At 49.1% G+C, this 14722-nt stretch overlaps 1 protein-coding gene across 1 annotated transcript in view; it reads left to right on the forward strand.

Annotated features, from left to right (window-relative positions):
• The window catches only part of MDGA2 (MAM domain containing glycosylphosphatidylinositol anchor 2), a 209427-nt gene that overhangs the window by 161341 nt on the left and 33364 nt on the right, over positions 1 to 14722 (forward strand). Inside the window, exon 10 of the mRNA XM_050975522.1 lies at positions 12170 to 12318. Within this exon, the coding sequence (XP_050831479.1) occupies positions 12170 to 12318 (149 nt within the window). The remainder of the gene's footprint in view (positions 1 to 12169; positions 12319 to 14722) is intronic.

Here is a 14722-nt window from a genome sequence, read left to right on the forward strand (position 1 = left end):
TCCTCCGCTCTCAGAGCAGTGGCTCTGTTGTGCTCCCGAATCTCAGCAGCACAGATGGAGTCAATGCCCTGGGGAACTGAAAACGCTGAAAAAAATGATGAAATGGTTAAAAAGGAGGCTTGGATTTCACTGGGAATGTGAATAGAGACAAGAAATTGGGCACTGCTCAGGCACGATTGGGAAAAAAAGCCCAATAAATAACTGCAAGGCAGGAATGTGGCAGTTGTGTGGAGCTTTTGTTTGGGGGGGAATATGGCTTGCTGTAACCCATTTTTAGCTGGTTTATTTCTGGTTTTTCATGCAGGAAAATAGAAATGTGCTGGACTGGGGCTGCAGAAAACCATTGGTATGCTCAGAGAAAGATTTTCAGTTCAGGCAGCTTGGCTTTAAAGATTTATTCTGACCCCCGAGCCTGCAGAATCTCCTTTCTTTTTTTTTTTTTTTCCCTGTATATTTTGAGCCAGATTGGAGGAGATGAAAGCCAAATAAATCACACCCGGAAAAGGGGTTAATTTATAGCATCTGGGCCAACACGAGGCAGATGTAACCTGCCAGTCTCTTCAAAATAAATAAGAAGTGACAAGGCAAATTGTGTTTGTGGGGAAGCAGAGCCGAGTTCATGCTCCTCACCGCTTCACCACCTCGAGATTTTATTCAGGGCCAGATCATATCCAGAGAGCAGCAAGAAGTCCATTCCAGGCTGTGGCTTCGGAAAACCCTGCCAGGGCTGGGAGCAAATAAATCAAACCAGATCCGTGAGTGGCAGAGGCTGAGGAGCCTCCCCGAGGGAGGGTTTGGTGCTGGAGAAGGAGGGGGATGAGCACAGGGAGCTTCTCCCTCCCTGGAGAGGCTGCTGAGGTGGCAGAGGTTCCTCCAGGACACACCTGGCCTGGCCTGGGGACACCCCAGGGGCAGCTTTGTCACCGTGGTGTGGGCTTCCCCAGGCAGGGGGGGCTGGTCTCTGTGTTTGGAGGTTCCCAGCTTGCAAAGGAGGGATGAAGAATTCTTCTTCTTTTTTCTTCTTCTCCTTTTTGTCTTTCTCCTCCTTCTTCTTCTTCTTCTTCTCTTTTTTCTCTTTCTTCTTCTTCTCCTTCCTCTGCTTCTTCTGTTTAGTCTTCTGTTTCTCTTTCTTCTCTTTTTTCTTCTCTTTTTTCTTCTCCTTCTTCTCCTTCTTCTTCTTCTTATTTTTCTTCTTTTTCTTCTCCTTCTTCTGCTTCTTCTTCTGTTTCTCTTTCTTCTCTTCTTCTTCTTCTTCTTCTTCTTCTTCTTCTTCTTCTTCTTTTATCTTCTTCTCCTTCTTCTCCTTCTTGTCTTTCTCCTCCTTCTTCTTCTTCTTCTCTTTTTCTTTTTCTTCTTCTCCTCCTTCTTCTGCTTCTGTTTAGTCTTCTGTTTCTCTTTCTTCTCTTCCTTCTCTTCTTCTCTTTTGTCTTTTTCCTCTTCCTCCTCCTCCTCCTCCTTCTTCTTCTTCTTCTTCGTCTTCTTCTTTCTTCGTCTTCTTCTTCTTCTTCGTCTTCTTCTTCTTCTTCTTCTTCTTCTTTCTTTGTTCTTCTTCTCCATCTTCTGCGTCTTCTTCTGTTTCTTTTCTCCTTCTTCTCTTTTTTCTTGTTCTTCTTCTGCTCCTTTTCTCCTTCTCCGTCCTCCTCTTCTTCTCCTTCTCCTTCTCCTTCTCCTTCTCCGTCTCCTTCTCCTTCTCCTTCTCCTGCTCCTTCTCCTTCTCCTTCTCCTTCTCCTTCTCCTTTCGCCTCCTCTCCTTCTCCCGTTTTCTATCTTCTTCCTCATCTTCCTCTTTTTCCTCTTCCTCCTCCTCCTGCCTCTCCTCCTCCTCTTCCTTCTTCTCTTCCCACTTCATCTTCCTCATTGTTATTTTTCTGCATCCTTACCAAGTGTCAGCACAAGAGGGAATGTCCCCAGGCTGCCCCAGGGAAGGTTAAAGTTGGATCTCAGGGGGGAATTCCTCCTGGAAAGGGCTGTCAAACACTGCCAGGGGCAGCACTGGAGTCACAATCCCTGGAATTGCCCAAAACCCATGGATGTGGCTCTTGAGGCCATGTAGGGGAGAGGACTGACAGCCACACTTGATGGTCCTAAAGGTCTTTTCCAACCCGAACCATTCCATGATTCTCTGCACCCCTGGAGAGCCATTCAGGATGAGGATTTCCTAGAACTGAGTTTACCTGACAAGTCCTGGTTTAAAATTTCTCCTCAGTTTGGGAAGTTTCACCCCCTTGAGCTGGAATTTATTCTGCTGGGGCTGAATTCTTTCCCAGAGATTTGTCCAAAGAGGGATTTTTAGGTTTTTTTGACAATATTTTGTTCCCTCTCCATGAAATTCTTTGATCAGGGCTGGAAACACATCCATGGGGATTCCTTCCTGAATTTCCACCAGGAATCTCTGTCCATGCTGGATGGGGCTGGGCTGCAGATTTAACATTAAAATTCAAAATTTCAATTATTCATCACAGCCCTGGGTAGGACTAAACAAAGCTCTAATGTCATTCCATGGACTTAATTCCTTTTATCAACCAACTCCTGATCCCACCAGCGAGGGAAGACAGTTTGGAATATTAATTCCGTGTTGTTCTGGCCTGTGGAATTCCTTTGCCGTGGGATATTGCGTTAATTAACGAGCTCATCTTTAATTATTTACTCTGCCTTACATCACCCCGTCAGCGCTTCCAGCCAAGTGCAGCATCCAGCCAATCAAGGGCTAATTGGGGAGGGTTTAACTGCTAGCTCGTGATCAGAGCTTTCCCTTTCCTGGGAGCTCCTGGAAGCTCTTGGGAGCTGGTGATGCTGAATTGGGAGCTGACAACCCTGACAATCCAAACATTCCCTCCCTGCCAACACCTCCAGAAGGGATTATCCCCATCCATGGCAGAGTTCTGGTGGTGCCAGGAATAATTCAGGTGGGAAAAGACCTCGGAGGTGATCCAGTCCAAGCTTCCACCACTAATCCATGGGACACTCAGGTACCTCACACCTCCTGCCTTCCCTTCTCCCAGAAAACTGGGATTTGAGGAGATGGGCACTGGATCATCCCTTCTGATGATCCCAGAACCCACCTCCGGAAAGAGCTCTTTGGAAACTCGTTTTTTCTCTAATGAAAAGCATCTTTTGGATTTTTCCAAGAGAAGAACACATGGAAATATTTTGGTTTTCCAGGTTTTCCCTGATTTTTGGATATTTTAAGTGGCAAAATGGAGCACAGCAAACCCTGGATTGGGTTTGCCCCCATCATGTTCCTTCTGGAAGGGGCAAGGATGGACCCGTTCCATGAAAGGTCTTGGAATTATGGAATGGTTTGGGTCGGAAAAGGCCACGGGAAGGGACATTTTTGACAAAATCTGGTTGCTCCAAGCCCCATCCAAGCTGGCCTTGGACAATTCCAGGGATGGAATCTCCACCCCATCCCTTGGCAAACCCTCTCCATGGATTTAAGTCAACATGAACTCAGATTTAGAGGATTTAGGAAAGTTTTGTCCTCTCTTTGGGAAACCATCCTTCGTCCTTCCCACATTTATGGAGGCTGAAGGCTCGGATGTGATCCTCTCACTTTTCCCAATTCCCTGGGAGATTCCCTTTTCAAGATCAGGCACCTCTCCAGGTGCTTCGTTCAGGAATCTCTGCCTCAGTGTTTGTTCTGTGCCCCTGCCACCATCCCTGGTAGCACCGTGCTCCTCAGCATGGAGCTGGAATCATTTCCAGATTCCCACTGGAACAGGAATCCCAGAGGAGCTGTGGCTGCCACTTGTGTGAGCTTTAAAATTCCAACTGGAGCAGCAGCAAAAATCCTTTTCCATTCTTCTGCTGGGAAAAGGGGTTTATAATTTTAATTAAAAACCTTGGAGATTCCAACAGAACCTCTCCTAAAAATGTCCAGCAGGAAAGGTCTTTTCCAAGGCACGCAGAGCATGGGTGTTGTTTTGTTTCCTGCTGAATTCCCACCTGATTTTGGAGGATTGGGATGAGGAGAAGCTTTGGGATGAAGACAGCAAATCCTGTCCTGCCCTAAAAACTTGACCAGGGTCCCTTAAACCACAGGTGGGAAGGTGGGAAAAACAACAATTCCCACTGGGAAACTGGAATTTTTCATGGATCTCCTGGTCCAACACCCAGCAAAGGAAGTGCACTCTGAGCCAGCCAAGCCCTGCTTGGCAATTATTCCAGAGTCTGGAAATTTGGGATATTTCCTTCATCAGAGGAGCAGGCAATGCCAAATTTTAGGGAAGGGGACAAGGTGGGATTGCTGGATCTCAATCCTGCTTTTCCTGTCAGCAGTGAGGAGAGGAAAATGGAGTTAATTCCTTCCATCCCGAGGCTGGAGGATCGAATTCCAGGGTGAAGGGAGAGGGTGGCTGAGGTTTTCCCTCTGCTCCAGATTTGTGAATCCTTCCTGCTTGTCTGCCCTCGGGGTGGGGGAAGGAAAATAAAGGGATTTCACCCCAAAAAGTCATTGCTGGATGGGAACCAGAATTCCAGACAGGTGTGGGTTGGAAGAGACCTGAAATCCCATTTTGTGCCACCCCTTTCCATGGGCAGGGACACCTCCCACTATCCCAGGGTTCCCCAAGCCCCATCCAGCCTGGCCTTGGACTCTGCCAGGGATCCAGGGGCAGCCACGGGGATGGGGCATTCCTTGGAAATCTGCTTTTCAATCCACTCCTGGTTGCAATTTTGTTTGGTTTCTCCCTCTGAAACGATTTTCTGTGGGATGTGAGGGAATTGTGGCTGGCTCAGGAGTGGCTGAGCAGCCTGTTGGGTTTGTCAGGAAGTTGGGAGCCCACAGCTGGGAAGGGACAGGGATAGGGAGGTGAATGCCAAGGGAGGAGAGCCGCAGTTTCCCGGGAAACCCTGAGAAATTTGGGAAGCCTTGGGGGGGGCCTGGCTGGAGCTGGATCCATGGATGGAGCCTGGGTGGGCAAGGACCACTCCAGGTGTGGAGGCAGAGCTGTGGGAATGCTGAGGAATGCTGTGATTCCCATGGGCTGGGGGGGTGCAGTGCTTCTGGTTGGTTAATTTGAGATTTCACCAATTTTGTGGGGTTTTGGCCAATTTGTGCCAAATGAGGGTGGTGGGATCAGGGCTGGCTGATCCCTAAAGGAATCACTCCTTCCTGTGAGGTGGGAGTGGGAGAAAGGTAAAGAAGGTTCAAAACTTTAAAAGGGTACAAAGAAAAAGTTGATAGTTTAATTATTTTTATTAATTATTTAATTATTATTTAATAAATAAATTAAAATGGGAAATGAAAGAAAACTTAAATATTATTTATTTATTAAGTTATTTAATTATATTTATTAATTTATTAATGAAAAGAAAGAGTAACAAGAATCAGAACAAAACTTTTAGAACATTTCTTTTCTCTCCATAACTTTTTTTTCCTTTTTATTGACAATGCAAAGAAACAAAACTTAAAATTGCAGTCAGTTTCCTGCCCAGGGCTGGAGTCCTCCAGGGGCTGCTCCTGTTCCTGGTGCTGCTCCAAAGATCCCACAGAGCTGTACCCTGTCCTGGCTGCACTTCCCTGTGCTCTGATCCCATTTTTCCAGGCATTCCTGGGGGACAGGGAAGGCCCTGGAACTCATTTCTGGAGGATTAAGGGAAGGCCACAAATGAAAAAAACATCTTTAAAGTCCCTTCCAAGCCACAGAATTCCCTGATTTTCAGCTTCCATGGCTATGGGGAGGCAGGAGGTGACTGGGATGATCCAGCTGCAGGATTGGGATGAGGAGCAGATCCAGAAGGAGACAGATGTTGCCTTTCCCAAATGCAAATAAAGAACAAAACGTCTTCTCTTTCTTCCCGCAACCTTTCCATACAAGAGAGATCCTGGAATAAAGCAGAGCACAGGAAGGGGCAGCGTTTTCCATAAATCCAGGATTTATGCTCTCCCAGCATGTTAAAGATGGAAAGGGCTGGAGCTGAGGTTGCCACGAGGGGAAGCGTTTATAAATCTCGGGTTTTATTTCCTTTCCCTGAGTGTGAGAGAGTGGGAGCTGCTCTGCTCGGAGCTCACAGCCAGCTCCTGTCACCAGCAGTGCCACAAACACGGGACAGAGCTGCTGCAGCTCCCAAAACTCCAGGGAATTGGCAGAACTTGATGGGAAAATAAGGAGGGAACAGGAAAAGAAAGGATTCCTTGAGTGCTCCATGTCCACACAATTCCCACTGTTCGTTCCTGCAGAAAGGGAGCCAGCACCAATCCCACCTCTGGGATCTGGGACATTTAGGGACACAGGGATTGGGGCACTCGTGGCATTGCTGAGATCCCTGTGCTGCTCTGCTCTCATCCCAGCTGGAATTTGCAGTGCCCAGTGCAGCAACAATTCCTTTAAGGAATTCTTTTCCTCAGGGATAAATGGCTGAGTGATCCCAATGGATCACAGGATGGGAACCCTGGCTGATCATTTTCCCCAAAAGGGACCAGCTGAACTCTTTCCTTTTATTGTAAAAACTAAAAATCCCCCAGTCTTAAAAAACAAGGAATGTGGAATCCAAGGAGGCAGAATGTTTTAGATGCAGATTTTATGGGCTACAAATTGACAGCTGAGAAATCCAGGTGTCAGAAACAGCTGGTCCTGAGCCAGATTTATTGGATGAAAGGGATGGGAACACTTCAGGGAAAGCTGAAAAGTTGAGGAAGCCACGGAGCCAACAATGAAATCCTCCTGAAACGTGGAAAACAGCTCTGGGATTGAAGGCAGGGTGGGAAATGGTCACTGAGAGAGGGATCCTTTTATCGGAGTGACATCGAACTCCAGCACCAAGATCTGCTAAAATCTGGAGAACTGGGATAGAAACCACTCTGGCTCCTGGATTTCCATCCCAAGGGATGATAAGAAATGATCTTGGAAGTTCTGCATCAGGACCCTTCAGTCCATTTGGTGAATAAATGGGAATTTGGGGGATTGCAGAGCTGGGAGGGGGAAGGTGTTTCCTTGCTTTGAACAACTTCAAACCCAGGGACAGAGAGAGGGACTTTGGATAAAAGCCTGGAGTGCCAGGACAAGGGGAATGCCTCAATCCACTTCTGTTCAGGACAATTCTCCACCTTTTAGATCCCCATGGAGCTTGGGATGGAGCAGCTGAAGTGACTTTTCCCTCTGCTTGGTTTCTCTAATTCAGTGCCACAGAGATTTCATCCCATTTCTGACCTTACACAGGTACAGGGCTGGTGGAATATGCTTGGATGTTCGGATGCATTGCCTGGTGGGATGGAATGCTGCACAACAAATGCTCATGACTGAAAATGTCCAGCTGGAGAAGAAAAGGCTCTGGGGAGAGCTCAGAGCCCCTGGCAGGGCCTGAAGGGGCTCCAGGAGAGCTGGAGAGGGACTGGGGACAAGGGATGGAGGAACAGGAGCCAGGGAATGGCTTTAGGCTGGAAGAGGGGAGATTTAGATGGGATATTGGGAAGGAATTCCTGTTTGAGAGGGTGGGGAGGGGCTGGGCTGGAATTGCCAGAGCAGCTGGGGCTGCCCCTGGATCCCTGAAAGTGCCCAAGGCCCTGCACCCACGGACACCCAGGGACACCCAGGGACACCCAGGGACACGCAGGGACAGCCAGGGACACACAGGGACAGACAGGGACACCCAGGGACAGACAGGGGGACACAGGGACAGACAGACAGGGACACTTGGGGCTGAGGCCCCTCCCAGCTGGGGCTCCTCTCCAGGCTCAGCAGCCCCAGCTCCCTCAGCCTTTCCTGGGCACGGAGATGCTCCAGCCCTTCCTCATCCTCACATCCCTCCTCTGGAGCAGATCCAGGAGCTCCAGGTCCCTCCTGTCCTGCTGATCCCAGAGCTGGACACAGGATCCCCAAGGATGGAACTCCACAAACTCTGGACCACCTGGGCTTTGAGGTGGGAAGCCCATTAAGAGCTGAGGTCCCAGAAACCTCCCCCATTCCTGTCATCCCAGCTAAAAAGGATCTTCCCACCCCAAAATCCACAACTTGCCAATCTCCAGGCTCCCGACCTGGAGCAGAACTTCCTGTGTGACACAGCCCAACTCCTGCTTCCATTCAAAGCTCTGGGAAGCCTCAGAGCAAACCAACAAACCCACAACCTCACATCCCTCCCCTGGATGATATCCAGGAGCTCCAGGTCCCTCCCCTCCCAAGATCCAGAGCCAAGGGATTGGGGACAAGGGACATTTCCAGGTTCCCCGTAACTCCCACACTTCCAGGAGCCACCTCTGCTTTCCCTGCACTCCAAACCCCATCCCTGCTTCCCAAAGCTTACAAGGGAAACTCTCAGCGTCGTGCTGTTGAATTTCCAGCCTCTCCATTCCCGGTGTTGTTTTCACAGGGATTTGGGATAATGCAGCTCTTCAGACGCCTCATTACTGCCCCAAAGGTGCCGGTGTTGTTCAAGTGCCCCTCCTGTGACAAGTGGCTCATTACGGCTCCTCTCAGTCCCCCCCAGAGATCCCATTATATCCAACAGCAGTGGGAGTGGGAAGAGGATAATTTGCATCCAGCATGAGCTTTTCCCATTATTCCCACTTCTCAGGAACAAGGAAAACAAATCGTCTCCACCGCTGCTCCCTTTTTATTCCCACCGCAGTCCCTTTTTTTCCAGCAGCGCTTTTGCTTTGCTCCCTCTCCTTGGAATATTTTTGTTTGCTCCTCCACTCCGGGCTAATGCAGGGTCCTCCTTCCCTGGGCAATTGGGAAAAATATCTTGGCTAAAAGGGCTTTTTATGCTTGGAAAAGAAAAGCGTGGTTGGAGAGGAAAGCTGGATCAATAGGTGCCGTGTTGCTGTTTATTCCCAGGATTTTGCCTTTGTTCCTTTGCATTTGGGGGGCTTTTAAGGCATTTTTCCCTCCTCTTCTCACGGCTTTTCTGCTGATGGAAATTGTCCCACTTGGAATTTGAAATGCCACTCATCCCTCTCTATTTCCACCTGGGCCGCCAGGGATAGTTTTTGAGGAGAAAATCCCTAAGTTCAGTGTTTGATTTGGCACAAACTCTTGAAATCCCAGTTGAGGGAAGGGAGTAATGAATCCATAGCCCTCCCAGATTCCATGAGACAGGCAGGCCAAGTTTCCCCAGGTTTTTCCAGCCCTTTCCCAATTATTCCCACTGCCAAATCCCTGCAGAAGTATGGATGGAAGTGGAAAGCTCTCAAGGCCTTGGATCCTGGGAATGAGGGGCTGGATCTCAGCCCTTGGATCCTGGGAATGAGGGGCTGGATCTCAGCCTTTGGATCCTGGGAATGAGGGGCTGGATCTCAGCCTTTGGATCCCAGGAATGAGGGGCTGGCTGCAGTTGGATCTCAACCCCTGGATCCTGGGAATGAGGGGTTGGATCTCAACTATTGGATTTTGGGAATGAGGTGGCTGCAGTTGGATCTCAGCCTTTGGATCCTGGGAATGGAAGGATGGCTGCAGCTGGATCTCAGCCCTTGGATCCTGGGAATGTGGGGTGGCTCTAGCTGGAACCCTTGGATCAGGGAATGCCCAGTTGAAGTTATTTCCTGATGATTTCCATTTGTTTTCCCTCCTTTTCCCAATGGATGGGTGAATTCTTGGCTGGCTGAGTTATTCCCTGGCTGCCTGGCCATTCCATGATTTCTGGTGATGCCTTGTGCAGGCTGCCCTGGAGCAGAGGCTGGATGGAGTCCCAGAACAAAGCAGGGATTGATTCCAAGGATCTCCTCCATGGACCCACCTTGGGCAGCACCAGAGCCCAGCCAGGGCTGCACCCAAGATGACCCAAAATGGCCCCAAAATGCCCGGCCGGGCACGGGGTCTCTCCCTGGGATCAGCTCTGCTCCATTCCCACCTTGCAGTTCATTGTCCCAGCCCAGCTTTAGCCCAGGCACTCCCACCCTGCTTGTTTTTCTCTCTCCAGCCCACGGGTTTATGTTGCCACATTAAAGCAAGGCACAATTCCTCCCAAGAACATTCCTGGGTTCCACATCCTCTGAGCCTCAGAGAAAGGAAGAACAATTCTTATCTCCCTTGCAGTGCCCGTGTTTGTGCCCCAGCAGAATGCAGTGTGGGGATTGTTCCCCCCAGGGATGGGGTTTGGTTCCTTGGCTGGCAGGGCCAGGGGTGTGTGTGTGTGTCAGGACTGAGGGTGACAGTCACAGATTCTGGGCAGGGGGAGCAGAGCTGAGTGCTGGGCAGGCTCAGATCAGATGGGATGTAATACAATGTAATACAGTATAAAATTATATAGTATAACCAAGTAATTAATTAGCCTTCTGATCAGATGGAGTCAGGTGCATCATTCTCTCCCTGCCTCGGTGGAAGAGTCACCTCTTGAGCTAGGTTCAATAAGCTCTCAGAGGCCCATAACACACCTAAGGTAGCTCAGTTACTCTTGGAGGCATAACAATCAGCAGGATGGCTTCTGTTGCAGTGTTGAAAACAAAAAAGTTTAATAAAAGGCAAAATACCAAACAGAGAAAAACCGAGCTAAGCGCCAAACGTTCTTGAAACACCTCACTAAAGTGATTGGTTTCTTTGTCCACTCCTTTTTCTAGGTAATTGCCCAGGTGGGACTTTTGGCTCCTGTCCAATGAGCTATCCTTAAGTTTGAGGCGAAGTCCCCCAGGTCCTATGGGGGTCTTTTCCACCTAATCGAGGAGAGAACCTTCTGGGCTTCTTTCCTTTTTGAGGGGACAAAGGAGAGTTTTGTCACTCGGTCAGCAGGGGACACTCTCCTCTACCACGGGGGTCGTCCTGTTCCCGTATGTTTCTGCTCTTGGGGCTCTAAGGACGTGCAGGGTTCTCGCTGCTGGCAGCTTCAGTTTTGGAGAATTCAGCAAAGTTTGTAAATTTCTCTCTTGGCACCGCCCCCAGTTGGCCAGGGTGAGTGGCCACAAATGGAGGCTGTTTTCTGTGGGAAAAAGAAGTCATTTCCCAGGGTCTGGGACAGATTAAAGGTGAACTTTGGGGCTCTAAGGACGTGCAGGGTTCTCGCTGCTGGCAGCTTCAGTTTTGGAGAATTCAGCAAAGTTTGTAAATTACTCTCTTGGCATCACACTGTCTGCCAGGGTGAGTGGCCGCAAACGGAGGCCATTTTCTGTGGGAAAAAGAAGTCATTTCCTCAGGGTGTGGGTATCAGATGAAAGGTGCTGTTTGGGGCTCTAAGGACTTGCAGGGTTCTCGCTGCTGGCAGCTTCAGTTTTGAAGAATTCAGCAAAGTTTGTAAATTACTCTCTTGGCACTGCCCCCAGTTGGCCAGGGTGAGTGGCCACAAATGGAGGCTGTTTTCTGAGGGAAAAAGAAGTCATTTCCCAGGGTCTGGGTCAGAATAAAGGTGAACTTTGGGGCTCTAAGGACTTGCAGGTCCTTGCTGCTGGCGGCTGTTGGGGAAGTGAAACAGGAAAGCCTTACAAATATGATTGCCTGGCAACAGATTTGGAGAATATAGAAACTATAAGTGAGATTGAAATGAAAGCAAGCTTTGACATCCCTTAGTTACTGAACAACGGGAAAACAATGGTGTGGCCTGATGAAGGTAATCCCCTCTTGATGAAACAACACCCTCTGCAAGCAGGCAGGTCCAAGGGTCAGAGCAGACCCTGCTGGCTTGGCAGGAGGGGTCCGAAGAGGAGTTTTTAGGGTTTAAAATGTAGCACAGTGTGGTAATGTAGTGATTCTTATAGGCTGTATGTAAATGCTATAGGATTTGTGTGTTGTACTAGATTGGTTAGCGAGAATCAGAATATTCAACACAGAAGATGATTTATTGGATTGTAACGGGAACTTCGCTCTCTTGCTCTCTTGCTTTTGCTCTTGTCTCACTTTTCTATGCTCTCAGCTCTTGCCTTTTACGTTGTTACCCTCTCATCCTCTCTCTTCTCTCGGGCCTGCTCCGAGCTGCAGCTGGCAGCTCCCAGCAGGGCCCTGTGCCCGTGCCCTTTGCAATAAACCGCAAGTTCCACGACCTGGCTGCAGAGATCTCTCGTCTCCATCCGTCCCGGCCGTGCAACCCCCAGTCTCGCCTACATGCGGCTTCAGTTTAGGGCCTGAGGTTTGGCTCATTTGTCCTTGGTGCCCAGCTGGAGCAGGAATTGTTTTGTCTCCCTGCTCTGTGCACAGAGCTCACCATCCCATAATATGAACCCAGACCCACTAAAGCAGCACGGAATGTGAAAAATAGAAAAGCCAAACCTGAGGCATCAGTGCTTTCCCTAATTCCATCTTTTCCCCAGGCAAAGCCTACGCCCCGGAGTTCTACTACGACACGTACAACCCGCTGTGGCAGAACCGGCCGCGGGTCTACTCCTACAGCCTGCAGTGGACGCAGATGAACCCCAGCGCTGTGGATCGCATCCTGGCCTATCGCCTGGGCATCCGCCAGGTGAGCTGCCAGCGCTGCTGGGATGGCGGGCAACTCTGCTTCGTTTATTTTATTTTATCTTATTTTATTTTATTTTATTTTATTTTATTTTATTTTATTTTATTTTATTTTATTTTATTTTATTTTATTTTATTCCATCCCATTCCATTCCATCCCATTCCATTTCTTTTCATGTCATTTTACATTATTTATTTTTATTTATTTTCATTTTACTTAATTTATTTTATTTATTTTATTTGGTTTATGGGGTTGGGGGGGTGGGTGGGGGGTGGGTGGGGGGGGGGGCGGGGGGGGAGGGGTGGGGGGTGGGGGGGGGGGGGGAGGTGGGGGGGGGGCGGGGCGGGGGGGGGGGGGGGAGTGCGGGGGGAGGCGGGGGGCGGGTGGTGGGGGGGGGGTTGGGGGGGGGGGCGCGATCGAGGGGGGCGGGGGGGTGGGACGGAGGCGGTGGCGGGGAGGGGGGGTTGCGGGGTGGGGGGGGAGGGGGAGGAGGGGGGGGGGGGGGGGATGGGGAGTAGGGGGGGGGGGGGTGGGGGGGGGAAAAAAAAAAAAAATTGGTCGAATAAAAAAAAAAGAAAAAAAAAAAAAAAAAAAAAAAAAAAGAAGAAACAACAAAGCTGGGGGGGGAGCGTTAAAAAAATCAAAATAAAAGAAGAAAAAAACAAAAAACCTCAAAAAACACACACAAACAAAAAAAGGGGGGGGGGGGGGGGGGGGGGGGGGGTGCTTGGGATAAAAAAAAAAAAAAAAAAAAAAAGGGGTGTTGGCGTGTGGGGGGAACTATAAAACACACAACAAAAAAACAAAAAAAAAATAAAAAAACAAAAATAAACACAAAGTGGACGCGAGGGGGGATTTGGTGTGGGGTGTGGTGGGGGGGGTGTGGGGCAAAGGGGAGGGGGGGGGTGGGTGGGGGGTGTGTGGGGTTAACAAAAAAAAAAAAAAAAAAAAGAAAAAAAAAAGAAAGAGGAAAAAGGGGGGGGGCGTGGGGGGACAGTGGGGGGGGGTGGGTGTTGGGGTGTGGGTTTGTGTGGGGGGGTTGCGGTTGGGTGTTTGGGTGGGGGGTTGGGTGACTTGGTTGTTTTAAAAAAAAAAGGTGGTGGTTGTGGGGGGGGGGGGGAGGGTGAAAAACCAAAAAAAAAAAAAAGTTGTGTGGGGGTGGGGGGGGGGTGGTGTGGGGGGGGGGGGGGAAAAAAAAACAGGGGGGGGGGGGGGGGTGGGGACACAAAAAAAATAAAAAAGATGCGCACGTTTTTGGCGTTAACATGTCTTTTATTTCTACCTTAGTTTTATCTATTTATTTTTGAAGCTGCATTTATTTTATTTCTTCAGTGAGGTGTAGGTTATTGTATGTTGTGGGAGTTAGTAGTGTATTTGTTAGGTTAAAATATTTTACTATATTTTATGTTATTAAGTTAGTCTGATTTCTTGGGACGGGGGGCGTGAGGCGTGGGGGATCCGACGGGAGTCGAGATTATGGGACGGATGGAGTGGAGGCGAGTGGGATTTGAGGGAAGGCAATTACTCAGGGAAGAATTGGCAGTTTAGATGGGAGTGTTAGGTGAGTGATGTGATTTATTTAGTTTATTTTATTGTATTTGATGTGGAGTGGGTAGGGTCTTGGTGTTGTATTTATGTGAGGTTTTCCCCAGTCCATGCCCACAATCCATCCTCCTCCAAGTCCTCCTTCTCCATTTGCCTCCTTCCTTGGGAGCATCCAGCTGATAATTTATGGAATTTTGCCAGCCTCCCATTGAGCTTTCCCTTCCAATAATCCCCCAAGGGACTGATCCCAAAAATCTTTCTTTGGATATTCAGCGCCTGGAATAATAATTTGGGTGGGACATCAAGTGGAAAGATTCAAATGGATTTTACAGAGGAATATTTTGGAAAATCTGAGGAAGAGAATTGTTTGTTATCCCACAGATTTCTCACTGGGATGAGCTTTGGAAAACAAATCCTCAATTTTAACGTTTTATTTATTGGTCTTTGGGCTTGGTGACTTCCCTGGAAGTTGTGGAGTTCCTGGGACACGGCCAGGGAAGGGCTCTGGTGCCAGGAAGGGGCCGGAGTTGGGATGTTCCTGAATCCCAGGAACTGGAGATGAAATCGGGGATTGTCGGAACCCAGGGCATTCCTCTGGCTTCCCTGGAGGACTCGAGACCTTGGCAGGGGGTCACAGACCCCTGAGCCTTGGATTTAGCCATGGAAACAATTCCCAACTTGGTGTGAGGAGTTCTAAAAGGCAAGGGGGGGTGTGAATGGATGAGATACGCGAGGAATGTGTGCATCAGGTGAAGAAGTGAATTTTGGGGATTGGTTAAAAGGGGGGTTCAGGGGGCAAGAGAGCAAGGGGGTGGGGCAGGGCCTCTCTTCTGCTTTTCTTATTTTTTCTTTTGCTGTGTTG

This window comes from Serinus canaria, chromosome 5, assembly GCF_022539315.1.
Source record: "Serinus canaria isolate serCan28SL12 chromosome 5, serCan2020, whole genome shotgun sequence".
In the NCBI taxonomy this organism is placed as follows: domain Eukaryota; kingdom Metazoa; phylum Chordata; class Aves; order Passeriformes; family Fringillidae; genus Serinus; species Serinus canaria.